This window comes from Pavona decussata, unplaced genomic scaffold, assembly GCF_977016875.1.
Source record: "Pavona decussata unplaced genomic scaffold, jaPavDecu1.1 SCAFFOLD_416, whole genome shotgun sequence".
Lineage (NCBI taxonomy): Eukaryota > Metazoa > Cnidaria > Anthozoa > Scleractinia > Agariciidae > Pavona > Pavona decussata.
In genome coordinates, this window is record NW_028145778.1 from 790,001 (window position 1) to 816,331 (window position 26,331).

A 26,331-nucleotide genomic window follows, 5' to 3' on the forward strand; every position below is an offset into this window, starting at 1 on the left:
CCTAAAAGTTACAAAAGTGGGTGTGGGCTAAGCAATAAACAATAAAGCGAAATAGAATTATGTAAGATAAACCATACTAAATAGATTTAGCCAAGCCTGAAAGCGGAGCTCTGAATTTTTAGCTTTGTTCTAATAATTTGGGAAATACTTGAGCCTGCGATCCAATAAAATTCCATAACCTGGTCAGTGGTGAACTTTAAAAAAACACATAATGTCGATGAGTTCTACACTTAAGCCCGCCATATGGTCATGTGACACTGGTCAGCGGACGCCTTGTTTGACAGCTGTCAATTAATCAAGAAATGATTCCCAATATTACTTTAACGAAAGTGTAAATGTAAAAATTAAGGAAATTGCAATGCCTCGCTGCCTCGCATGTTGATAAAACTCAATACTGAGGACACAACTACTGAGAAAGAGTCCAGTACGCCTTTCCCTCCAAGCCAGCCTGGGCTCTTCACTAGCTGGAAGGAACTACCAGTTGATTCTGAGACAAAATAAGGCAATATCTAACATCCAAGTTTGACATTGGCATCAAGTCTGGGAAGGAACTGCCAGTTGATTCTCAGACAAAATAAGGCAATATCTAACATCCAAGTTTGACATTGGTATCAAGTCTGGCAGAAAGGAAGATCCAGACCAGGTCGCACAAGACATGAGAGAAGCCAAGACTGAGAATGGAGATCGCTTGTTTCCCAGAGAAGAGAGGCTCAGTAAATCCCAGATCCGGGGATTCTTCTCTCGATTGTCTTCAACGCAAAAGAGAAAAGCAAGTTCAGCACAGATGATGGGGAATCAGATGGAGACACTCGCATGGGCCAAGACAACTTAAGTAAGTCACATGACCACCATAGATTCAGTTGTAGATGAGATTGGTCTAAGTCATCCAACCGTTTATGCCAGAGAGGGGAAATTCTCTGCATTCATAATTCCTTTACTCAAAGAGATCTGCCCGTTTTTTTCTCCTCCATTCGAGTCCAAAGATGCCAAAGCTGTCCTGATAACCAAAGTCAAGCTGATGACCACCGAATGCAGGTGTTAAACAATGCATCACACCAAAGTAAAAACAGTTGATTTTTTGCCAAAAACAACAAGGACAGGGGTGCGAATCTTCAAAAATACAAGTGAGCAGCAATGTGCATGTGCGCGCATTCTCTAACTCCCAGTGGTTTATATGTAGAACAAGATTAACGCAAAAATATGCCGGATTGTGTTGCAGTCTACGTTAAGGCCATTTGTAAACACAACTAAGACACTTACTCCAGGCCGAGAGGTAGTTAGGGACTTTTTTTACCATTCATTTTTTTCTTTAAAGAGCAGTGTGAATACAGGTAAAATAAATTGTAAAAATTTAGTCTATGCAGTCCAAAGGACCCAAATGTGAGAGTTGGTTGGTGCAATATCTCATACACAGCAGTAGAGTAAGCCGCACAAGCATATCACAGGTAACTTGATACCGCATTACTGCAAATAATGCTCATTGATAGGTTCCTGGGCTCCATGAGCGTTGATTTATGGAAATACTATAACAGAAAGCTGAATAACATTTTCAGGTTTAAATTTGCCAGGAAAGAAATGAGAATTCTCAGTCAGCCACAAAACTAGACGTTTATAAATAAAAAAGAGTGTACTTTTGATCACTGTGTTGCGTTCTTTGGCTCTGTTATGAACTGCCAGAGTGAATTATTTTGCCGTTTTGGTTTTACCACACTCGATTTTTGAAAACGTTTTTAACCTCACCGTAGCGTTGTTAAAAGGTATAAGGTTCATTTATAATTTCATCAGGCATTGTGGCGTATTTTGGGGGCTAAAATGAAGAATTCAGCCATTCAACTGGAAGCCATTCAACTGTTCGCGCCATTTTCCTGCTTGTTTGACTGGAAGCGTTGCCATCTGCACAGAAATTGTTTTCAAAACAATTCTAACAATGGAATTAATTCCTGCAAGGCGTGTAACACTGCAAATTTGCATACTTTATAAGCCAGAGAATTCAGTCATTCCTCGCGAAGCGAGGGCCGAAGGCCCGAGCGTAGCGAGGTTAATAAATTTGTCGGGCCGAGCCGGCCCGAGCGGAGCTAAGCCGCGCGAATTCGAGCGAAAAATATATTTATATGTTTATATCTTTGAAGGTGTCCGCACAATGACGTCAGACTGTCTGGCGTTGTCTGGAGCAAAATTTGCATACACCGAAAAACATATGCGTGCATGATCAAATTTCAACTGCAATGTTCATCAATATTCACTGGATACAGAACTATCTCTCCAGAATCTTTTCCCTTTCTTTTAGAAATCTTTTTTTGTGAAATAGTGCATTAAAGAAATTACACACTTTGTGGCCGCGGTAAATAATTTTCCATGGGAAATAAATTCATCGAACACGACAGCGCTGCACGCCCGTTGTACATTACGTCGGGACAGAAATAGATTTTCAACCGCAAACTAGCCCGTAGAACTACGAAAACACAATGCTCATAAAAAAAAATCTTACGCGCCTTTTAATCTCCTCGTTTGATGCTACAATACGTGTAAAGAGGGCTTTCCACCCAGCCCCAGCTTCGTGAGGTTTTGCGAGTCACGTATTTCTAGTTTAACTCAGTGGCAACGTGGGTTTAGAAAGACGATGGATTCGTCGGAAGAGGAAGGATTATTTATTACACAGAGCTCTACGAAAAGAGATATTTCTGCAGAAATCAAAGGTAAAGTCGTGTAACGTTTGGACGTTTCTGTCAGTGCTTTAATTCTTTATCGACTTCTAAAGGCGGCATTTCCATTTTCTTTTTTTAAATAGAGCAAAGATTTAGAATGCCAATTACAGCTTTACAATGCGAGAAGTCTGACAAAAGCTGGATATCAGACGCCAGTTGCCGGAAATGGGCGTGGATTTTGAAAGCCTTTGAGGAGTGGAAGAAGCAGAGAAATGAAGCGGTTTTGAAAGTAGATTACAGCTGCGAGTCGGTAATTCAAGAAGATATAGACGAGATGTTGGACTTTACATTGGCTTGTTTTGTTGCAGAAGTGAGAAAGGAAGATGGCCAAGAGTATCCTGGAAAGACTGACTGAAATATAATTTTGATCGACTAGAAAGGTTGTACATTTAGAAATCTGAATTCTCCTTTAAACTTTGTAATGAAAGAAAGAGCACAGCAAGGTATAGGAGTAGATGTTAACCAGGCAAATTTGATAACACAGGAACCAGAAAACTATTTGTGGGAACATGGTTTTCTAGGTATTGAAAATGCAGAATTGCTTCGCGATACGTTGGTTTGGGTTTTAGGCGTTCAGTTTGCTCTGAGGGCTGGGAAAGAACACAGAAACTTGAGACTAAGAAATTCACAGTTGTCTTTACAGTGTGACAAATTGGGGCGTGAATTTTTGCAGTCTACCAAGGATATAAGTAAGACAAATAATGGGGGATTGGGCCATTTGCGTTTCAAAAGGAAAGTTGTTCAGGCATATAGGAATTTGACAAATGTTGAGCGATGCCCGGTTGAGCTGTATAAAAAATACTTGTCTCATGTGCCAAATGAAGTCAGCGACAATGCATTTTATTTGCGCGCTTTGCCAAAGCCAAATGGGGGAAATGCAGAAAGGCAGCAGGGAGAGAAACTGTAGGAAATGTTGTAAAGAAAATTATGAAAAAAGCGCAGTTCGATGGGCACTACACTAATCACTCTCTTAGGCGTTCTTGTGCTACACAATTGTATGATGGTGGTGTTCCTGAACAACTTATCCAAGAAACCACTGGCCATCGGTCTTCTGATGGTGTCAGAGCATATAAATGTACCTCATCGGCAAGGGAAGCAAGGGAAGCAAGCGAAATTTGGCAGGTTCTCTGTCAAAAAAGGCTGTAACTGATGTAGAGAAAAAAGACAAAAACGGTGCTGGGGAAAATTGCACTGTACGAGAGGTTAAAGCAGTAAGCCCAGAAAAATGTGATCAAGGGGGTAGTAATCAGTCAGTAGTTGTTAGCACTAATTCCACTAGAATTGTTACTTCCTGTAATTAAAGTGATGAATATAATACTTGTTAATCCAATAAATTGTGTTGCATACTATCAGTCTCCGTGATTGCATTTATTTTCAGTGTTTGAAAGTTTTAGTTGATTAAAGTGGCACTTCGAAACAAAAAATTAAGTCGCAATGAACGAGAGTTAAATGCAAACGGTACTGTTGGCAATGTTGTAAGCTATCAGTTTTTGTGCACTTTATACATTAAATTTTGCAACATACTTATTTAGCGCATTTAATTATATTACCCCTGATAATTTCCCTGCTGACAAAAAGGACCGCCTCCATTTTCCTCAGACAGTTGTTTTGTCATCTTAAAGACTACAATCGTTGATTTAATGCAGAGAGAGAACAATAGAATTTCATGGAGATCAGTAATTATTTTAATATAGAAACTCGTGGGCGATGATGGAAATAATGCCTGTAGTAGCTCCACGGCCGGAGGCGAGGTGAGTGTAATTTGTCTTGTTTGAGCAAAACCCACTCAGTTAAGCAATTGCACAATTAATTTTAACAGTCGTAAGTGACTATTTCTTCGCTGTTTTCAAAATTCTGTTATTTTCGTTTTGCTCTCAAGTTGTTTTATTTTTATTCATAATTCGTCTTCTTATCAGATGGATATTTTTAGTTTTTATTGATAGTCATGTTAGAATTTGACATACATTGTATCTTTAGCTCTCACATTTCTATGTACACTTCCTGCTACATTGTATTAGTTTTGTAACAATTTTTTAGATAAAGGACCACAAGATTATTAGTTACGTCAACTATTCTGTGCCACCCTCTCTAAATAAAGTGTATTATTGTGAAAACTTAGGAGCAAAGATTCTTTTGACAAATTTTGCGGTTTTCTGCCAAAGTTTTAAGTTTTTGTGACAACAAAAGCTTTTGTACAATAAAATAAACACCGACATGATTCCGGCGTTGTTCACAGAAGATATCGCGATCACTTACTGTACTGGCTTTGATTCCTTTTGTGCATACCCTCTGAAATTATTATAATAGTAATACAGTTGATGTTCTTGGGCCTTCTCAGAACTCATTTAAAATGAGCCTGAGTCAGGCCAAAACATATTTACGCCTGCAAACATCAACTCTATTGTTATATTATGTTACAGAGGTGTTACGATTAAGAAAAAATGGATTAGATGGAGGGATGAGAGTTTCCTTTTTTAAAAAAGAAAAAATTGCGACTTGATCTTGTCAGTTCTTTAAAAATCTATGGACATAAGAAATTTTGTTTATATTAAGTATGTTGTATTTTAGAATAGAAAGGCTACCTCTAGTAGATAATACTGTCTTTGGGTGTTGTGATATCCAGCACTTTCATTCCACACAGAACAATTTTCACACCATATGTAAATTCTCTCTGTAAATTCTTATGTAACATCCACTTCATTGTCGTTTCCTAAATCCAGCAATTTGGATTTATTAAACCCTTTGGTTTGAGTAAATAATTTTGTTGGATTTCAAGCCCATTAGCCCATACCAAACGGCCCTTACCACTTCATCATAAATCCCAATTGATGATTATGGACATTAATGACGGCGAAGGTGCAAGTACCATTTCAGCGAGTTCCCTGCGTAGAATGCCTAATTTGCTGCAGGATCAAGCATGAGTTTTACGTGAAAAGTTGAACAGTTTAAGCCAATCCGCTGGTGGCTATGTTGGCACAATTACTAAAATGTGTTCACAAATTGATGAGTTACTGACAGGCATTTCCACCCTGGTTCAAGTATGAAACCTTCAAGCGACTTTAACTGATGCATCAAGAAATTATTGACACAATATTGGTCAAACAAAAGGTCTTCTTAGTGATAGCAGCGTGGAGCTGTAGGAAATCCAAGGTTTCTACGAGGCTCAGGAGGTGACGAAACGTCTTTCTGATGATAGGATTGAACAGTATGTGATCGAAACCACTTCATATTGGGGACCTTAGGCATCGAGGAGGCTGGATGTCACGGACATTTCCTGGACGTGATTTTTCATCTGTCATCAGATGTTGCTATTGATACACCAGATATATTGTCCATCCCCGATGAAAGGTCATGCCTGCCAGTTAGGATCGCACAGTTTGCCGTCTTGGAGAAAACCCAGCAAAAAGGTGGGCTTGGGATTGAAACAGGAGTGATTTCAAGATGATTTGATGTATTCACTGCAACCAATTCATTGCATTTTCCATTGCACTTGTAGTCATGTCAAGCTTTCAAGTTCCTGAAGGAGAAAAAGCTGGTCAAAACAGGCACTTCAGGTTAGTTGTAAATTTAGTTAAATGAAAGTTAAGCTTACAGAATAAAAAATATTAGCATTAGGTCGAAGTTTACTATACCAGAATAACCAAATATCGAAATTTGTACGTTAGTTTTCTACAACAAGCAGGCAGTGCTTTCTATTTTGATTACATTTTTCAGACCGAGGCGGTCTCATCTGGCACGTGTTTTCATTTGCAAACTTTGCTATCGAAATGCGTCATCCAAACAAATCCACTTTTTTTTTTCAGTTATAATCTTTTTTATAAGAATATATCGAGACTCAGACTGTCAAAAATTTAGTTTTAGTAGAATATACCCAAGTTAGTTTGCTTATCCAGAGAAAATGAAATTCAATAAAACCACATATCAAACCAGATATATAGAATATACAGCATGTGAATAAAATCCAAATTTTTGAAAACTGCATGAAATGGAATTTTAACTGGTGTTTTTTTTTTTTTTTCACAAAGTTTCATTATTTGCCTGGACATACATTTACATATACTATAGATAAGTAAAACACTCAGCTCTATTTTTATCATATTATGCAATTAAACTGATCAACTGGGGATGATTTTGATGTAAGCTAACTGTGAGTGAATACTTGTATTTAAGTTATCTTTGCACAGGGTATTTGAAATTTAATGTATTGTTTAATCCAGTGGTAAAATGGAATGGAATGAGAAAAGGACATTATCCTCTGCCAAGAAGTCCAGCAGATGGAGCCACACAAGGTAAAAGAAAAGACAGTGGGCCGGGCACAGGCATGAGAGAAAGTTGCCAACATCCTGAACAAAAGGGCAGAATTTCAAGTTAACAAGAGGTCTGTAAGACACCATTATATGCTTCTTGTGGAAAAATTCAAACAGAAGACCTCACAAGAGTTAAGAGTCAGTGGCATCAGTCCTGAGCCAAATGAGCTGGACAGGCTACTTGAAGAAACTATAGATAGAGCTGAGGCCTATGAGCAGTCAAGAGATGATGAGGATGACAAGGCAAGAGAGAAGATCGACAAAAAATAACAGCAAGCTAAGGATATCAGGCTCAAAGCCATGGAGTCCCTGAGTGAGACAGAAACGGTCAGATGGGGATGGTAAAGACAACCTAAGCCCAAGAAAAGGCGTTCAAATGGCACTGAAATGGTGGCCTACTTGAGAGAACGGGCTACTGAAGAGAACACCCTTAAGGAAAAAGATCTAGAAATAAGATCAATGCAGTTAGAGATTTCTGGTTTGATTCAGGGATTAACTTTGTCATCTGGCTGCCTTGGTGGCAATACATGCATCACCATCTCCCCTGCCATCTACTCTTAAATATACAACAGACATTTTCGTGTTTTTTTTTCTGATTTTTTTTCTGATGAACATTGTGTGACACTGGTAAAAAAAAATGTCAATTAAACTATTGTCAGACATGAACATACCAACAGGTCTGTAAAGATGAGCAATCAATCCATTCAGTACCGTCACTGACTGAAATTTAAGTGTGTGTACATGGTTGTGGCCATTGTACACAATCCTTTGGTTTTTGCCGGGTCTGCAAATAAGCTGGACAGTACCATCAACAAACCCAAAGCATTTGGATAGCGCTGCTACTTTAGAGGCTACAGCATTAGCATAAACCCAAAGCTTGTCACGGCCAAGAAACTATAATGTTGTAATCATGCTGATCTCTGGTACTGCACATCAAGATCTGTGAATCACATCGCTTAGGCGACACAGGTAAGCGAACCTTCTCAAAAACATAGACAGTCTCTCTATCTGGTCGGCTTTTGTTCTTTGATTGCAGCACAGGGTTTCAGGTAGTCCTAGAGCATCGGCCAGTCAAGGGATGTCCATTTTCCTCACTCGGAACTCATGTTAGCACTCAGTCTCATCCATGGACTCAAGATCAAACCTATCATAGTCTCTGTGCGGAAATGATGCGTCGTATAATAGCAAAAATTCTTGTTAAGAAATAAAATGGTGGGTTAACGCAAGCACAACCATTTCCCGTGCTTGTTTTAAGCTGGACATATCGTTAACATTGTTAAAACAGGCGAAAAACGTTTTTGTTTACATTTATGCCAACAACGGCTGCGATAGTTTAGCTTAACGCAATAATTATTGATTGTGTGATGGCAGTGCCACGTCCTCAACTCAGGACCACTTGGCTGCAGTCAAACGTATTTGACGTCAACGTTCTTTGTGCTTAAGGTCCCTATTTTAACAAACAAGAGTCTGACAAATTATCTTGTACCAAGACTTAATCACCCCAAGGATCGGTCAAATCGCAAAGTAGTTGAGCTTCAAAATTAAGTGCAGAGACTTAATGAAGCAAAAATTGTGGCGGAAAAGGCAGTCTTGTTCGAGAAAAAAACCGAACAGGAAGGAGCAAGGACAATGGGAATGGGAGTCAAGTTACTAGAGCTTTAAATGAAGTAAAAGCAGTTTGAATTTCAACACCAACTTGAATTAGCAAAGCTTGAAGCCGAGAAAGGCATAGAGGAAGCTAGGGAAGGGACAGAGATGGCGGCATTAAAGTGCAAGCTAGCAGAGCACAAGTTTTCTTGTCTGCTATTGGAAGAAAATCTACCTGAACGCCATAGTGTTAAAGGGATATTGACATTGACGGAAAATTTACAACTGCAACAGATGATGGTCCACAATACGTCCTGCCTCCAGCTGTTTCCACACAATTAGCATGAACCACACAAGATTGCGCGCATCCTGTTCTGTCCACATGCAGCGCTATGTTTCCCATTTCATCCATATCATTTCACGTCTCCACCCACAAGCTCTGCCTCATCCACACAAGTTTTGACAAACCACATCACGTCTTTGCATGTTTCTGTCCTTCCCGTCACGTCATTGAGTTCTCTGATCTGCTCCTCCAAGGAATGGGTCTAATGCAAAGAACTCTCACTCTGGCTTCTTCCACATCAGAGTTGTTGTCCCTGTCCCTGCCATTTTCATCTTCTGATTCAGACAGGGACTCTTCTGAGGACATGTACTCATTTGTCATTAGAGGCATGTATCTTGTCTTGTCCTCCTCAGAAATTGCTGTGGAGTTCCTCAGCACTTGCACTCGTTTTAACCGCTTCTGCTCAGGGGACAATAAAAATGATACCATATTAGAGTTGAAGCTAACTACTTTTACTCTGTTTTTCATACACCATGTAGCTAATACACACAATTATAAAAAATAGGCACTCGAAGGAGTGCATGTGGTTTCAGCTACCATAATGAGAAGTTATTGCCTGTGTTCGAGTGACCTTGAAAATAGTTATTGTAAGAAAATGAAAGGGAATCTCTTAAAAGATCAATATATTGTATGTGGCTGTTACATTTACTGAATGTTTTTTGTCTGCTTTGTTGACTCCCTTTTTGTGCATTTATGAAAAAGTTACAAAGCTGGGTGTTTCTTCAGTAGGTGTATGGTAAGTGTGCCTTCGTGGGGTTGCAAATTTGTAGGGAGGTTATTTCCAAGTGATAAAGAGAGATTTTTAGAATGCCATTACAGCACTACAGGTTTTTCATACAACTAATTATTACTGTCTCATACCCTGTCAAACGAAAAGAAAATTGAAACAAAATATCTAACTTTCTTGAAAGGGGCACTTTTAACACTATTTTAGTATAACTTCAAAAAAGGGTTAAGTACAGTCAAGGTCAATGAAAAACCAAAAACAATGGTCTAATGTTACTACACTGAAACTAATAACCTCTGGAGCGTGTTGTTACAGATGGCAGAGAGGGCCAACTGGTAGTTTTGGAGATTGACTTAAAATAATTTTGATAAAATTCAATCTCCAATTTGCAAAAAACAAACAAAAACAAAAAAGCAATATGCTTGATATTCCCCATAGTCTATGCTAGATTACTCTCTAGATTACTTATTTTACTGCATTACTGCACAAGAGGGCCACTAGACCTCTAACCAAACTAAAACAAACCCCACGTGTTAGTATATGGTGTCCCTTGTACAGGTTTCAACTTCTTTTGTAACATCTTTTTTTTTTCATGCTAATGCATACATGTATTTTAATTAACCTTTTCCTCTATAGTACCTTAAGTAAAAATTTTGCACTCTCCACTTCTCAAGGTGCATCACTGAGGCACATGTACATGTATACATATCTGTTCAACTCATATTTATCATAAGATAATGATAAGGATTCTCTCCCACTTACAACTCACCGTGTTTTTCCTACTCCTGACCCACTGCTCAGAGCAATGTTTTTGGCCCCTCTCTTCTTTGTTCTAGAATGAACTCGCATAGCAGCTGTCACAAAGAGAAAATGTAACAACGATTTCGTCTTTAATATTTAATATGACAAAAATAAGATGGTTTTTGTCAACCCATTTAAAAACTCTGATCCACTATAAAAAGTCCTGTCTCCACTTATCTTCACTTGTATGTTTATGAATTGTCACATTTTCAGCTTCACATCCTACAATTTCGGTTGCTAAATTTTCAATATCTTTATTTTTTCATCATTGTTTACTCTTGTTTCTGTTTTAGATGACCATGGTTAATTTAACCAATTTGTCACCTACAGACAACCTGGAAGAACATCATTGCAAATATGTTGACAGCATGCATACTTTCCATGTAATACAAATAATTAATCTGCATGTACACATACATTTTCCATTTGTAAAGGCTTTTCAAGGTACAATAATTCTGACAATACCTCTTATGACATTAGCACCTGTTGTTGTATCTGTGCTGCGAATATTATCGACAATTGCTGTATTTACCATATCGCTACAAGGATCTGTGAAGCTACATTCCTGAAAACCTTTTTTTAAAATTTTTTTTCTTTATTCAGCAGCCTCAAGTGGTGTTTTCCTTGAGAACCTTGAAGAGGAAGATTATTATTTACTACAAAAAGACACCAGAAATGAAACTGACGAGGATGACAATGATTTCATCTACCATGAACGAATGCAACCTGACTTTTTAAAGGAAGTTTGGGATGTCACAGATAAAGATGTCAATGCTGACTTCCCACAAGGCCAAAGTCGTCTACCTTCAGTTGATGTCTTTTCATTAATCTCAAGATCTAGAGTGCATGAAAATGCTAAAGTTATTGTTCGTTGGATGCTAATCTTCCTATGCCTTTGGTCGTCATTTTGCTCTCTGTCCGACAATGAATTTGAAATACTACTGGTTTTTTTTTAAGGGCTGTATTTGATGGTATGGGACAAATTTTTCCATTAGTTCCAAGTTTTGCTGTCCTGTTTCCAAAATCAGTTCATTTCCTTCGCAAACAACTGGGAGTTGATCAAGATAAGTTCATTAAATATGTTGTCAGTCCTAAGTGTCAGCTTGTATAACTTTGACGACTCTTATGAACAGTTGCATGGCAGGAAGGTGACAAAGAAGTGTACATTTGTCCAGTTTCCACACCATCGCCAGCACTTCCGCCGTACAAAATGTGGCGCACCACTTCTGAAAGAAGTCCAGTTAAAGACTGGTGAGACAAAGCTGTATCCTTTTAAAGTGTACTGTTACAACAGTGTGATCGAAAATCTCAAGTTTTTCCTTCAGAGACCTGGTTTTCAAACCAAATGTAAATTGTGGAGGAACAGGAACATTCCAGGAGGATTTCTGGCCTACGTATTTGATTGAAGGGTATGGAAGGAGTGGCAATATGTCGATGGAAGACCTTTTCTGGCAGCACCCAGGAATTATGTATTTTGGCTCAAATAACATCTGTGTAGGAGGCTTGGGGAAGGGCTATGTGGATGGTAACTTTTATATTCTTGATTTTCCTTCTCAATGCCCCCTCCCTCAAACTCTGGTTTAATAGCATGCATGTTAATATTTGATGCCTCACCACCACACACTGCCAGAAAGACACAGATTACCTCCTAAAGAGTTTACCTATGTTTAGCAAGGAACTCAGAAATAACTCAACTTCTCAGGAGCGTAAAGAAAAAATTAAACTTGTTCAACGTACAAGGAAATCATTTAAACTTACATATGGTATGAATGCTGTAACTTAAAACCATTGGTACAAATTTTTTAGCCAGTAAAGAAAGCCAGCAAAAAGTAAGCTTGCCAAGTGTGTCTAAATCCACCATGAAAGTGAAAATTACAAGAAGTGACAAGAACATGACTTCTGAACAAAAAAATCTGTATCAAAGCAAGTAAGCAATGATGATACTTTTTTTGACCTGGTAATCTGACCAGTATGTTCTAATCAATTTCCATTGATTTGTTCCATCTTTTACTAGGATTAAGATGATAAGAAAAGAATGTGCAATGAGATGGCCTGGGAATACAAAGATTTACTTCAGGTCGAACAATGCCAACAGTTTAAACTTGAGTGAGTTAGTTTCTTCGCTGGAACCGGCTTGTGAAATCACAGAAGTAGGATTTGGCAAAAGTAAGGACAAATGAATAGCTTGTTAACGCTGAAGAGGCGAGAAAGGGGCCTCCACATGGGTCAACACATCGTCTGGCATGCAGATCAAAAATCCACATCTCATTTTCACATGTTAAAGGTTAATCCCTTTAATTTTGCTAGGAACTGCACTGAATGTTGTTACTTTTAAAACTTATTTTCTACTTTTCAGAAGAAGCCAATCACAGCTGTGATTAGAAGTCACGACAAAGTTATTTTTTCCACCACCTTTTCCCTTTGTTTTCATCAAACTAGCCAATCACCACTGTGATTCAATGCAACAGCTGGTTTTGTTTTAAAAATCTCCAACTGTTGCACCAAATCATGGTGGTGATTGGAGACTGGACGAAAAAATGAAAAAAGACAGGTGTAGAAAAACAATGTATTGGCTGTTGCTTCTAATTGTGGTTGTGATAAGCTAGTTCTAAAAAAGTCGAAAATAGCATTAAAAAGTTTAAAAAAAGCCATAGTGTTCCTGACTTGAATGTTCACACAGTTACTTCATCACTGGGAAGTGTCAATTGTAAGTGCTGTAAATCTGGACTGATGCAACAACAGGGTGTTTTGTTTATAAATAAGTTTGAAACTTGAAAAGGTGCATGCATACTTGGTTGTTGCTATTTTTAGCAGAGAAGCAAATTAATAAGTGATAGTAACACCAGTCACTACTATCAAAACACACCTAATTTTTACTCACATGAGTCCATCATTTTTTCTCTGATATTTTCCAGGTGCAATAAGAAGCCATATTTTACAATGGGTCGTGGAAAAAAAAAGGTTAACTGATGGGTTTGATTTCGAGGTACTAAAGATATTCTCTTTTGTTTAGTAACAAGCAATTACAATTTACTTTTAATCACAAAAGTGTACGTATTGCTATTCTAACTAATATACACCGTCTTTGCACTGAAATGGTCACATAATTGACAATTAGGTTTTTTATTTGAATAGAAAGCAAGGACACCTGCAAAGCGGGCCAGTTCAGCCTCAAGTCAAAGCTTTGGCAAGTTAATCACTATTATATTATTACTAATAAGGTTACACAGTAGATTTAAGCCAGAACATTGGTAACAGAAATTCTATTGCTTCTCAGCAAAACATTGACCCAAACCAGACAATTGTAAATGTATTGATGACAGGTTGAACCTGAACAGTGACATGAAAATACCTACAATACAGATGTAAATAGGTACCATAATAGACCTTATCATGGCTTTCGATGCCATCTTGGCAGGTAGGCAAACACATTTGGAAATTACAGTGTTTGTACAGCAATTTGATGTCGATTAATTGTCATACAACTTCATTTCTGAAAAATTCATGAATTGGAATGTTAAGGCACTAGGCAAAGGCTTTTACTGGCAAAATCTGAGGGCTGTAGCTGTGCTAAAAAACGTTCAGTCATGTTTTTAATTTTTCATACATTTGACTGTAAATTTTCCCCACCTGAGGCAAGCGTATATGGGAAATCAAAAAAACATGACTGAAAACTAGATAGCACAGCTACAGCCCACAGATTTTGCCCAAAATTGCCTAGTGCCTTAACTTTCCAATTCAAGAATTTTTCAGAAAATATAAGTTTTGTGAAAATCTTTTCCACATTGAATTTTCATACAACCACTGTAATTTCCAGATGACGTGTTTGCCAACCCAACAAAATGGTGTTGAAAAAAACTGCGATAAGATCTATATAGGTAAGCCTACAGCATGTGCACTGTGAAGGCACAACCTGTTATGTCTTAATTACCTTGTAGAGTTCTCTATAGGCAAAGATCAGGAAAAAACCACTCCACTAATTTATGACCAAATGTCATAGTGATCATGGCTATACTTTTAAAAATGTTGTTTTAATTGGTCAGAATTTGAAGATATTTTTATTTTACTTGAAAAAGTGCCGCAATGCTTATTAAAGTTTTCAAGTCTAGTAGTTAATACAACACTTATTTAAGGGCAGCAATTTTTGAAGTAAGTAGGGTATGTTATCGAGAACAACACTGTTATCTTCTCAATCACCTGAATTATTGTTATTTTTCTTTTAGATGAAACAGATACAGAAAAACCTAGTGCTACTTCTGAAAATCCTGGAAAAACCTCTAGTATTAATGACCTATCTGACTACAGTGCACAACTGATGTGTGCAGTGTTTTTTAAAGCTCCATCATTCAGAAATTTAAGTGTAAAAAAAAAACACTTAAGCGCAGCTGCTAGAGTATTAGTGATCAAGCATCGAGGAGATGGGAAATATTTACTCCCCAATAAAATTGCAACTGAAATTGTAACCCGAGTGATGGTTAGTGTTACCCCTGGTGCCAACTACATGTCTTTGGCAAGAGATGAAATAGTTGTTGAGCAACATCTACCTTTAGAGCTGCCATTGGATGTTTCACCCTGAAGTTCAGGAACCAAGTCAGCAGATGAAACAGATGATGCACCTTCATCATAACCAATGTCTGATTGACTGGTTGATTACGATTAAATTGTTTTTGCCGTTCCCAGTACAGTTTTGCACAACACAAAATAAAAAATGTTAATGTTTTTGTTTTCACTGAGTCAGACATTTCTCTTATTTATCAACTTTGGTAAAGCAGCTTCGAATGTCAGATCGTTAGATTAACGACTTTCCAACATTGGATACTGCTTTCAATGTCAGACTTCTATTTCATTTACCAACCGTGGTAATGCTTGTCCTTTTATAATGCTGGATATTTTGATCATTTACCAATGTTGATAATGCTGTTTTCAATGTTGGATAATTAAATAATGACTTTCCAACCTTGGAGGTACTGTTTTCAACATTGGTAGTCTATTTCATTTACCAACCTTGGTAATGCTGTTTTCAATGTTGGTATTTTAGTGCATTTTCCAACCTTGGAGATGCTGTTTTCAACGTTGGTAGTCTACTTCATTTACCAGCCTTGGTAATGCTGTTTTCAATGTTGGTGTTTTAGTGCATTTACCAACCTTGGTAAATTAAAAATAGAGTTCCAACCTTGGAATACTATAAATGACTTTCCAATGTTGGTAAGTGTATCTCTTTTTCCAATGTTGGTATTCCTATTAAATTTCCAATAAATATCCAATATTATTCCAATGATTTTCCAATAAAAATCCAACTTGGAATCTCTCAATTTTTTCCTTTGATATTTACTTGAAAATAAAAAATTAAGTCCCGCTTCTAATTGCACTTCGCTAACTATCACAGGAAAAAATTCTGAGATTCCACGATGGATTATTATTGGAAAACATCTAAAATAAACTATCCAATATTGGAATGATATTGGAATACGTTAAAATTTCTTAAGTGGAAGGACGGTTTTTGGAATATCATTAGTATATCAATCATTTGACAATCCAAGTTAGTATTTTGATGGTAGTTTATTGGAATATCATGTTTAACAGGTAACAGTCCAATAAAATACCATGAAACCAGACTTGGATTGTTAAGTGACTGATAAAAACCAGTTATTTACCAATACAACTCCAAGTTAGTTTTGATGGTAATTTCTTGGAAAATCACTCCCATCACATGATAATGCAATAGAAATCATAAAACCAGACTTGGATTGTTGAGTGACTGATAAACCAGTTAATTACCAATACAACTCCAAGTTAGTTTTGATGGCAATTTATTGGAAATCCACTTCTAGCATGTGATAATCCATTAAAAAGGAAACAGTATAGCAAACTTGCAAACTCATTTTTAAAACCACTGCTAATAATTTTCATTGTACATAAATAATTTATTTTCGATTCAATTAAAGAACATTCTTTATATTTAAATGGTAAACATTATCTTTTGTTTAACTGCATTTTTCGTTTTATGTGGGAGACAGTTTATGTTTCGTTTTTTGCTTGACTTCTCCTCAATAATTTTACGACAATAACACAATAACACAAATATCCATAGGTACATTTCTGGGTAGTATCCATAAACAGCAGTCCCTGCAATCTAACCCTTTCCCAGGTCCAAGGGTGGGTTAAGGACAGACTCTAGAAATAAGGCTGCCTTCAATTAAAAGTGTTTCTGAACAGTAGAACAAGGCAACATCTCTGAACACTACATCATCGTAATATGAATAATGGCACTGATAATGGCACTCCTCATCAACCCAACAAGAATATGCCACCTGCCAGCAGCTAACCCTAACTAAGTAGTAGTATGGGATTGTCCCTGAATGACCGCAATGGGGACAAGGTTCATCTCTCGATTCCATCACCCCATAGTGACTAGAATGGTCATTACTTACACATATCCAATAATGTTTTGGTTCAGAAAAACCCAGTTCCTTTAGCAGTGTTTGTACATCATCCCAGTTTCTTGGCCAGTGAATTGCAGCATCATCATTTCTACTTATATTCAAATCTTTACCCCATTGTAGAAGTTCTTCAAAATGATTTACGAAGCAGCCCATTTTCTGTTTCATTTCCACTAACCGAAGAACACTATCCTGCACAAACTTCTTTACATTCTCTTCCTCATCATCACTGCCAACCGAGTCTGTTTCATCATCAATTGGTCCTGACTCGTCATCATTATCAGCTGACCCTGAACCACCAGCACTACTACAGTTGTTGGATGAAATATCATCATGTGCCCCGGCACAAAGATCACTAGGGTTTGGCAATTCGCTGTAAGTGTCTGCAAAACAAGAAACAAATTCGTGCTCTTCATATTCCGCAGGATACTCCAAAGGTGAGTACTCCAGTTCCTCCAACGTTTTACGTGTTTTTTTAATAGGTGAAGGCTGAGATGATTGTGCTCGTTCTGACCTCAAGTGCTTCCATGAGGTCATACGCCAAGTTGCCCTGCCATTTGTCACATGGACAGTGTACATGAGGTTTTCCTTGCTTGCTGATTTCTCTAGCTTCAGCGGTTAATTGACAATGGCAGCAAGTAAGAGAAAAGTCTTCCCCTGCTTGCATTCCAGTTTGTTTAACACAGAAAGCAAAACACAGATAGGCAAGAAAGAAAAGAACCGCAACGTTTATAACCAACGCCATATCAAGTCCGCCATGTTTACTCTTCAGTGTACGTACGGGGTCTGGTAAGCATAAAGCCACAAGGGATCTGGGAATGAGAAAGTGAACGCGCCAAAACGACAGTCATCACAGCAAAGGAAGACAGGAAAGGTTCGATCACGGCTAAATTGAAATAAACACAAACCAGGAGCTGGTATGGCTGAAAATAGCGAGGCAGCTGCCAGTGCATTGTCTTCAGAAAACCCAGGTAGATATTTTTGAAATGATAGCTATTGATAGTGCGCCGTTACGAGTACTTATTTAGCTTCTTTGGTCTCTTCAAACCCATAATTATAAGCTTAGTTTTTGGCGCCATTTCTTGTTCAGTTGGTGAAAACAATAAGCTTAGCAAGCGCTTATTTTAGGGATTAGCGGAGCCATAGTTTAATAAACGTTCAATAAGACAAGTTACACCTGCGGTTAAGTATATTTGAGACGCCTAGGAAGTAGTGGGTGAAATTTTGTACACTCCCATGCCACACAACTGTGCAGAGCAGCTTGATGTTGTTGCCGAGCGGCTTCTTTCGATTTTTTTGGGGGGTCAAAAATGTTTGTGTTCCAGTCCGCTCACGTCCTAGATAACTGTTATTTTTCCCTTTTATGAACAATCAGTGGAATGGAGTCCTGCTGAATTAGCAGCATGGTTTAAGACACAACATCCCACTTTAAATGAGGAAGCAAGTCTTCTACAGGGTAAGCATTGTGTAATTTTGGCTTTCCATCTCCTTTTTTGCTATTTGTTTGCTTACAGGGCTGGGGTAAAATTGGGAGATGGCTAATCCATGTGCAGAGCGGCATGGGAAGACTTCTCCTCACGGCAGTTTGTCCATACATGTATTAATATTATTTGCATGCGGCCTAATATACAATGGCTTCACATCATTTATAGGAAAAGTAAGGAGGCCCATACTATATACTTTTTTTGACTGTGTTTTCAATGTTAAACACACCACTCATAGGAGCTTATTATTATGATTCCATACTAGATAATGACATATCTGGTAAAACACTATCACTGCTAGACAGGCAGTGTTTGAAGGACCTTGGAATTACATCAATCAGAAAACAACTCGCTGTGTTGGCTTGCATGAACTACTCTGTCAGTAAAAGTATGGTCCAACATATCTTTGTCTTGTGTGATAGTTCTTTCATACACAACAATTGCCATTGAGCATGATTTGAGTCAAATTCTTCCAGAAGTAAAAGTGGTAAATTGCACTCCCTAAACCTGGGTAGCTTAGTGGGGAGGGTAGGGGTTTAGTGGAGAAATTTATTTGACTGGAACATTTCTTGATTCTAATATAATTGGGCCATTTTTTTTGTGATAAGAGATATTCATCTTAAAGGGTGGGCATAAGAGTAGAGTATTCAATTGAACCTCATATAAATTTCAACACATGTGAACACATGGAGGAATTATTAGTGTGGCAAAACGTATCAGCTAGGCAAATATGTCAGATATCTGTGTGCAACTTCATGCACCCAAACTTGAAAGTGAGCAGCACATCCAATATTTGAACAAACAAAGCTTTCAAATAATATTAAATGATAATTATAAACCCCTTTCATAGAATGCTTGTCAAACAACATTTTAATGAAATTAATTTTAGCAAATAGTGAAAGAGAATCCAGCCCAAAATCAAGGTCTGCCCAGAGTCCTTCAAAGGGTATGAAAGCAAAAATAACAAGAAAAGACAAACAAGAAATGACAGCTGAGGACAAACATTTGTACCATAACAAGTGAGTACTGTTTTATTAACGGAGTACCCTCTGAATTTGGGAACAGAAAACAATGTAACTTGGAAATGATTGAAAATGTGATTCCATAATGTACAATATCTTTTTTAAATTGCAGGATCAAGCTCATAAGGAAGGAATGCTCCAAGAGGTGGCCTGGAAACAAGAAAGTGTATTTTCGCAGTAACAATGTGAACAGCTTAATAATGCTCTCAGAAATGGTGTCTTCATTGGAGCCCATCTGTACAGTGAGGCAAATTGGCTTTGGGCAAAGTAAGTGAAGGTTACCTATTGAACCCTGACTAAAGCCAAGTCACAAATAGTGGTTATTGTGGAGAAAAAAAAATCCCAATGAAAGGTGCCTGAAGTTTTAAACTTGCAATAATTTGTGACTCTATTTTGCAGGGGTCCAGCCATAGAGGTTTATAATACATGAATGCCAGTAAGACGACGTGCATTACATATATGTGGTTACATAATAATATTATTCATCTAACATAGCAATCTACACAGTATCCTCTGAGTTGAGGTTTAAGCTCAGTCAGTTGTCTTTTGTGTGTTTGGATTTCTTAATGATTATTTTTTTCTTGTGTGATTGTTTCAGGTGCAATCAGAAACCACATAATACAGTGGGCGAATGAAAAAACCGGAAACTAACTGATGGCTATGATTTTGAGGTACATCTGCTTGTTAATTCTATTTAGTTAGCAATTTGGGAATGGAACATTACCTTTTTCCTCTTGATTTTTTAACAGAAATCTAGGACACCTGCAAAGAGGGCTATTTCAAGTCAAGCAACAGATTCAAACCAGAACATTGGTAAGTAAAGGCTATTGTCACAGCCATCCTTTTTTGTGCTAAAACCACAACATATAATAATGCTTGCTGGAAAAGAAAAGCTAACATGACAAAGTTCTATATGTAGACTATTACATCTATTCATAAACCTGTGACTTCAGACATTCTTGTCAGGAGCATTTCAGTTATGATCTGTTGATGACAGTACAAGCATTATTACAGATCAGTTTTTGATTTCATAGCAAGGCTGATTCTCAAAACATGATTATGAAGTGCAGGTTGAGCAGTAGATGATTTAATAATATCAACTGTTAGGCTTCAACACAATAAGTAAGCCTGTTTAGTGTGTGCTTTGTAATTGTGTCTGTATTATGAAGGTCTTGTTGAGTTCTCTGTACTAAGACAAAAATAAGAAAATACACTGAAGGAAATACTAAAGTTTGAGAATTCACAATTTCTACAAGGAATTGTCTGGCAGGTAGGTCACACAACCCTCCTGCCTGCCAGACATTCCTTGCAAAATTGCAATTTTTGAATTTTTATCAACTATTCCTTGCATATTTCTTTCAGGAACATCAATCATTTGTTAGATTCAGTATGGTGAATCTATTTGTAAACCTTTAATTTTTTATTTCATTTAACATATTTTAACATTTTTCACACAATTTAAGACAAATCATTAAGAAAAGGGGCTATACTTAATACTTGATGAGATTTTAAAGTTAACATATGTTATTAAAAACTGGATCATTGTATAATGCAATGCCAGGGATTTGATTGGCTTAGCGGCCATGGTATATGAGCCATTATACCATGCCCGATAAATGGTGACCATCAAATTGTCTTCTAATTGTTTTTTCAAAGCGAAATCAGCAAGATCTTGATTGTTTTTAATAAAACAATTATTCCAATCGCGCTTGTTGGATATGAGATGATTATAGCCAACTCGGCGCTACGCACCTCGTTGGCTATCTATCATCTCATATCCAACGCGCGCTCGTGGAATAATTGTTAACTATAATTACTCAGTTAGCCTCTCAATGACCTGAGTGACTCATTGCTTTTTCTTTTTGCTTTCAGATGAGAGAGACACAGAAAAACCTAGTCTTGGCGAAACCTGCAGCAGTGAAGGTATTAATGACATATCTCTGTTATCCGACTACAGTGCACACTTCATCTGTCCAGTATTCTTCAAAACGGTGACCTTCAAAAATTTTAAGTGTCAAAAAACACCTTGCCCCAGCCGCTAAAGTGCTCAACATCAAGTTTCGAGGGAATGGAAAATATGAATTGGCAAAGAAAATAGCTGCTGAACTTGTAAAGAAAGAGATGGTTCGTGTTGTTGAAGGTGCAAAGTACAACTGCCTTTCAAGAGATGAAATAGTAATCGAACAAGAACTGGATCTGCAATTAGCTAAACCAAGCACTTCAGAACTAAATTCATCCTCAAGTTCTACCATGTCTGTTGATGACAGAGATGACCTTTCATCACTGTCTGATTTTTCTGATGAGCAGAATGTTAACACAAGCTAGCTGGTTTGCAGTCAGACGTGATACAATGTATGTTATCCGATTACAGTGTTATCATGCCTGTAAAAGAGGAAAAATTATTTTAAAACTGGACTGCGTACTCTTAAAGTTCATGTTGTAACGGTTGACAATGTAAAAGGGTTTTTTGTTTCAGTTCAAATTATTGTACGGCAGGTCTGAGCTATAAAGAGGACACTATTATTAATAATAATAATAATAATAATAATAATAATAATAATAATAATAAACAGTGTTAATGTTTCCTGTTTTTGGAGATGTGCATATTAATAATTATTAGATTTACTGACTTTGACAAAAGCAGCTTCAAATGTTGGATATTTTGAATAAAAATTAAGTTACCAATCTTGGAAAAGTTACTTCCATTGTTGGACACTAATATTGTGGTATGGCCAACCTTGGTAATGGTGTTGTCAATGTTGAATATTTAGTAATTTACCAATGTTGGCAAAGCTGTTTCCCAATGTTGGACATGTAAGTTAATGATTTTCCAACCTTGGAAATGCTGTTTACAACTTTGGACTTTTATTAAATTTACCAACCTTGGAAATGCTGTGTCCAATATTGGACTTTCATTAAATTTACCAACCTTGGAAATGCTTTTTCCAATATTGGACTTTCATTAAGTTTACCAACCTTGGAAATGCTGTTTTCAATATTGGACTTTCATTAAATTTACAAACCTTGGAAATGCTGTTTCCAATATTGGACTTTCATTAAATTTACCAACCTTGGTTAATTAAAAATAGACTTCCAACCTTGGAAAATTATGAAATGACTTTCCAATGTTGGTAAGTGTATCTCTTTTTCCAATGTTGGTGTTTCACTTGAATTTCCAATATTTTTCCAATATTTTCCCAAGGATTTTCCAATGCTCTTCCAATTTTGGCTACATGAGTGACAGGCGCCAAAAATGTGACATCAAAACAGAAAAATAGTTGGATGACGCCTACAGAAGTGTTAAGAATGGATGGATCACCCTATGGGTGGATCCACATACTTCCTTCGAACGAAAACAGGGAGAGATAGAAAGAAGGGAAGGTAAAGCAAAGAGGAAGAGAAATTCAGGTATGAATGGAAAACCATATTGCCTGTGTTTCCCGCTTGTTACAAAATTACTCAATGTTTAATGGAAACAATGTCCTCCTTTAAAGTTGTTCATTCAGACGACACTATCGACGGCGGTGACAGTACTGAAGAGAACAACCATGACTCCTACAAAAACAGACTCGCGCGACTGCGAGAAAAACATGGAGAAACATTAGCGGACTTTAAACTGAAATATTGGGAAAAATGTTGGTAACCTTGGACATAAAAAAATTTCTTTTGGTAAAATAGAAAAAAATTAATCTCATATTTAAATTTGGCTTTTCAAAAACTACATATTTTAAAAGTATGTGCGTACATTTGTTATTTTAAATTACAAACTTTGTCCGTCATTGTTCATGGACGAAAAATACAGTTGTGTGCCTTGACTTTTTTTTATTACTACAGGTAAATAAAACTCATCACAGTGAGGATGAAATGCCTCAGGTTTCCTTTTTTACCGGGAGAAATAAAGCCAGCTGTTCAACGGTTGACCTACCTTCATCTTCTTCAGCTCAGCCTTCAATGAAAGAAACAACATTAAACTCAATTTCGGATGCTGAGGAAAAGGTAACTCTCTCACTTGATACTCCACTTTGCGAACAAGCAGCGCGAGGCAATCCTGGAGAGTGATTTTTTGTTGTTGCAATTGCTGCCATTAATTGCAACAAAACTCTGAAACCGGTGTGTTTTCTTTTAAATCTTGCGCTCGAGATCCATAAATTTTGAAAGCACACTCGTCACCTCTACTTAACAAGAGAAAATTGCACTCCTTACTGATGTAATTTATTTTTCATTTTCCACAGCTACGTTTAAGAAGTATGATCTATAACCAGATTGCACAACTGAAGGATCTGTTTCATAAAGAAATCATTGCAAGAGGTCGATTTGACAAAGAACGTGCAAAATTAGTTAATGAGCTAAATAACATCGACCAAATTTTTCTGATTGATTATTTCGAATAAAGGAAATGCGAATACAGGAAACTTGTGAAGCCGCGTAGAAAATAAAATTTAAAAAAATTAATGTGATAATAATTGGCAGCGTGTCATGCCGTACTCTTCTGCTATTTCTTGTAAAACCACCTTTCATAGATGTACATGTAATTAAAGGTATTCACAATGAGGAATGTAGTTTGCAATGGCTTCATCAGCTTTTTGCAAAAAGGCTTCGAAAACCACGTTCTCTAGTTCATCACACTGCTCCCAAACAAGGTCGTTTTCTCGTATCCAGCTCTTTGCCAGTGCAATCACTCCTTCGCAAGGCATCAGATTCGGACTATAAGGTGGATGAAAAATAAGGAGTGCACCGGAAGCGTTTATTGCATCAACAACACGTTGTGAATGATGTATGGCTGCATTATCTGAGAACAACAATGACAAATTAAAAAATGTCTCAAATCTATAATGTGGTCTAAAAAATCTTTAAACGTTTTATGTCATACCCATTATAACTAGAAAGTGAGGATTTGCACTATTAAAAGGCAGAAGGTTCGGGACAAGCTTCTCATTAACAAACTGAAGAAAGACATCTCCATTTGTTGCTCCTCTATGAATACCAATTTCAAGCAAGCCTTCAGAGGATACAATTGGGATGGCTGTAATTCGTGGATGCCAATTTGTATGCTCACTTTGGCACTATAACCTCGGAAACTGTAGCCAAATCTCCTTGTAAGTTGACGATCCTTAAAAAAGAATAAAACATACCTACTAATCTTCAAAAACAAGGGGTGTAAAAACAAGTGAAAATAAGGTTTCCTTGAATTATACTTACAAATCCACTTTCATCAAGAAAGACAAACATCTCTGCATGTAGGAGACAAGTATCCGCACGAAAATTGATGTTGGGCAATTCGCTTTGTTGTCAAGCAGCTTTCTTAAGCTAGAAAAAATAGTTACACTAGTGTTAGTTCGGGGCGACTTTAGCTTAAACTTGGTGTTCAGTAGAAGGTGGAGGATAAAATGTGCCCTCACTGATCACACTTCATTTTCGGACAGTATGGTGACAAAATTGATTGGAATAATGGGCAGTTCAGTTAACACCACGGCAACAACAGAGACAAAAATGCCACTTCAAAAAAACAACCCTCCTTCTTTCAAATTACTTTTATTTTAATTTTTCCATTACGCATAATTTGTTTCTTGTTACTGAGGTCTCTCGAGTTTGAATTTCATAGGTAGGAAACTGCCATGCCTTCGTGTTCTCCAAAAAAACGAAAATTTGATCATTTTGATGTTGTTGTTTGGCAAAGACTGGCGCGTGAAGAAATATGAAAAAAGCACGAGCAGAGGCACTTTTTCCCTTTGTCACTTGGCGGCCATCTCGAGTCTCATGGGAATAAAAAGCTTCATTCTTGCACAGCAAACCCCTCTCTAAATTCGCGTCCGGCCGAGGCTTGTTGTGCAAAAACAAAGCTATTTATTCTTCTGAGTAAACAAATATCCCCGCGTTAAAAGGTCTATAATAATCCTGCCGATAACTGCTTACCCGTTTTCTTGTAACACCATTTCTTTGAAAGTATCGGCAAACCGTCGACACTTGAAAATGGTTTCCAAATACAGTCATAATTTTCTCTTACAATCTCAGCCAGTGTCTTCTCTGAGTGCTCTAGCATAGCTTCCATAATCACGAGCTCCTCACGCAGGTGCATTCCAACCAGATCCAAAGGTCTTCCAGTTTTCTTGGCCACAACTTCACCCGTGTGCACAATTTCTTTTATGAATCTCTTTACCGAGCTTGGTGACATTGCCAGCATACCGGATGTATCCTCAATGTTATAACCAAGGAACACATGAAGCCATACAGCCCTTAAAAGTAAATCGTCCGAGTATGCTTTGGGCAAACTTTTTTTCCAGCACTGTATTTTTTATTGCAAAGAATGATAATAGTAAATTATTGATTATCATGATGGAAATGAGGTTATTGTTCAAACACTACCCACAAATCCGTTGGGTCTCATCGTTCACGGTTTATGCTTTCAAGGTGTCAACGTTTTTGTAATCGAGTGTATCAGGGCTCCTGGTTTATATAGCCGACACAGTGCCCGCGCTCTATATAGCTACTTTGAATTTTATTGTACAACATTATAGTTCATATTCACAGCCTTTCAGGATATATATAGGACATACAGATCATCATTCACTGCCGCAACCATCTAATCAGTGGCTCATCTCTAAATTCCTTCTCACTAGTCGAGTGTAATTCAGCACTGCATATACTGTATTATGGATCCTCTTGTTATACGAAATTTTCATGATCATTACAAAACAGAAAAAACCTAGCGTTTACAAGATGATTAATATATACACTTTTAATTTCATTCTCCGGGACAAAAATAGGCATCAGAAACGTGATTTTCATTGACAGTTGTTAGAAACTAGCTAATGCTTATTCGGATGGCGCAAGCAAACAATTAAAGCGTATTACAAGGTTTGAAAAGTTGTAAGATTACAACCAACATACACCGTGTAAGTTTGTTCGAGACTTTAC

The 26,331-nt window shown here is 37.3% G+C and overlaps 1 protein-coding gene, 1 long non-coding RNA gene and 4 pseudogenes across 3 annotated transcripts in view; 5 read left to right on the forward strand and 1 right to left on the reverse strand.

Annotated features, from left to right (window-relative positions):
- The window catches only part of LOC146450924 (uncharacterized), an 84,207-nt gene that overhangs the window by 55,271 nt on the left and 2,605 nt on the right, over positions 1-26,331 (forward strand). The window lies entirely within an intron of this gene.
- Positions 2,980-3,851, forward strand: LOC146450932 (uncharacterized; annotated as a pseudogene).
- On the forward strand, positions 6,204-7,573 carry LOC146450933 (uncharacterized; annotated as a pseudogene).
- Positions 17,282-21,741, forward strand: LOC146450934 (uncharacterized). Its single transcript, XM_085099834.1, has 8 exons — positions 17,282-17,881; positions 18,286-18,366; positions 18,660-18,776; positions 19,284-19,413; positions 20,015-20,039; positions 20,166-20,229; positions 21,289-21,339; positions 21,452-21,741. The coding sequence occupies exons 1-8, from the start codon at positions 17,830-17,832 to the stop codon at positions 21,739-21,741; spliced, it is 810 nt and encodes a 269-aa protein (XP_084955960.1). The 5' UTR covers positions 17,282-17,829.
- Positions 22,650-24,094, forward strand: LOC146450935 (uncharacterized; annotated as a pseudogene). The gene is made up of 4 exons (XR_014860198.1): positions 22,650-22,824; positions 22,923-23,051; positions 23,219-23,412; positions 23,649-24,094. The product of XR_014860198.1 is annotated as an uncharacterized LOC146450935 (transcript).
- Positions 23,949-25,492, reverse strand: LOC146450936 (uncharacterized; annotated as a pseudogene).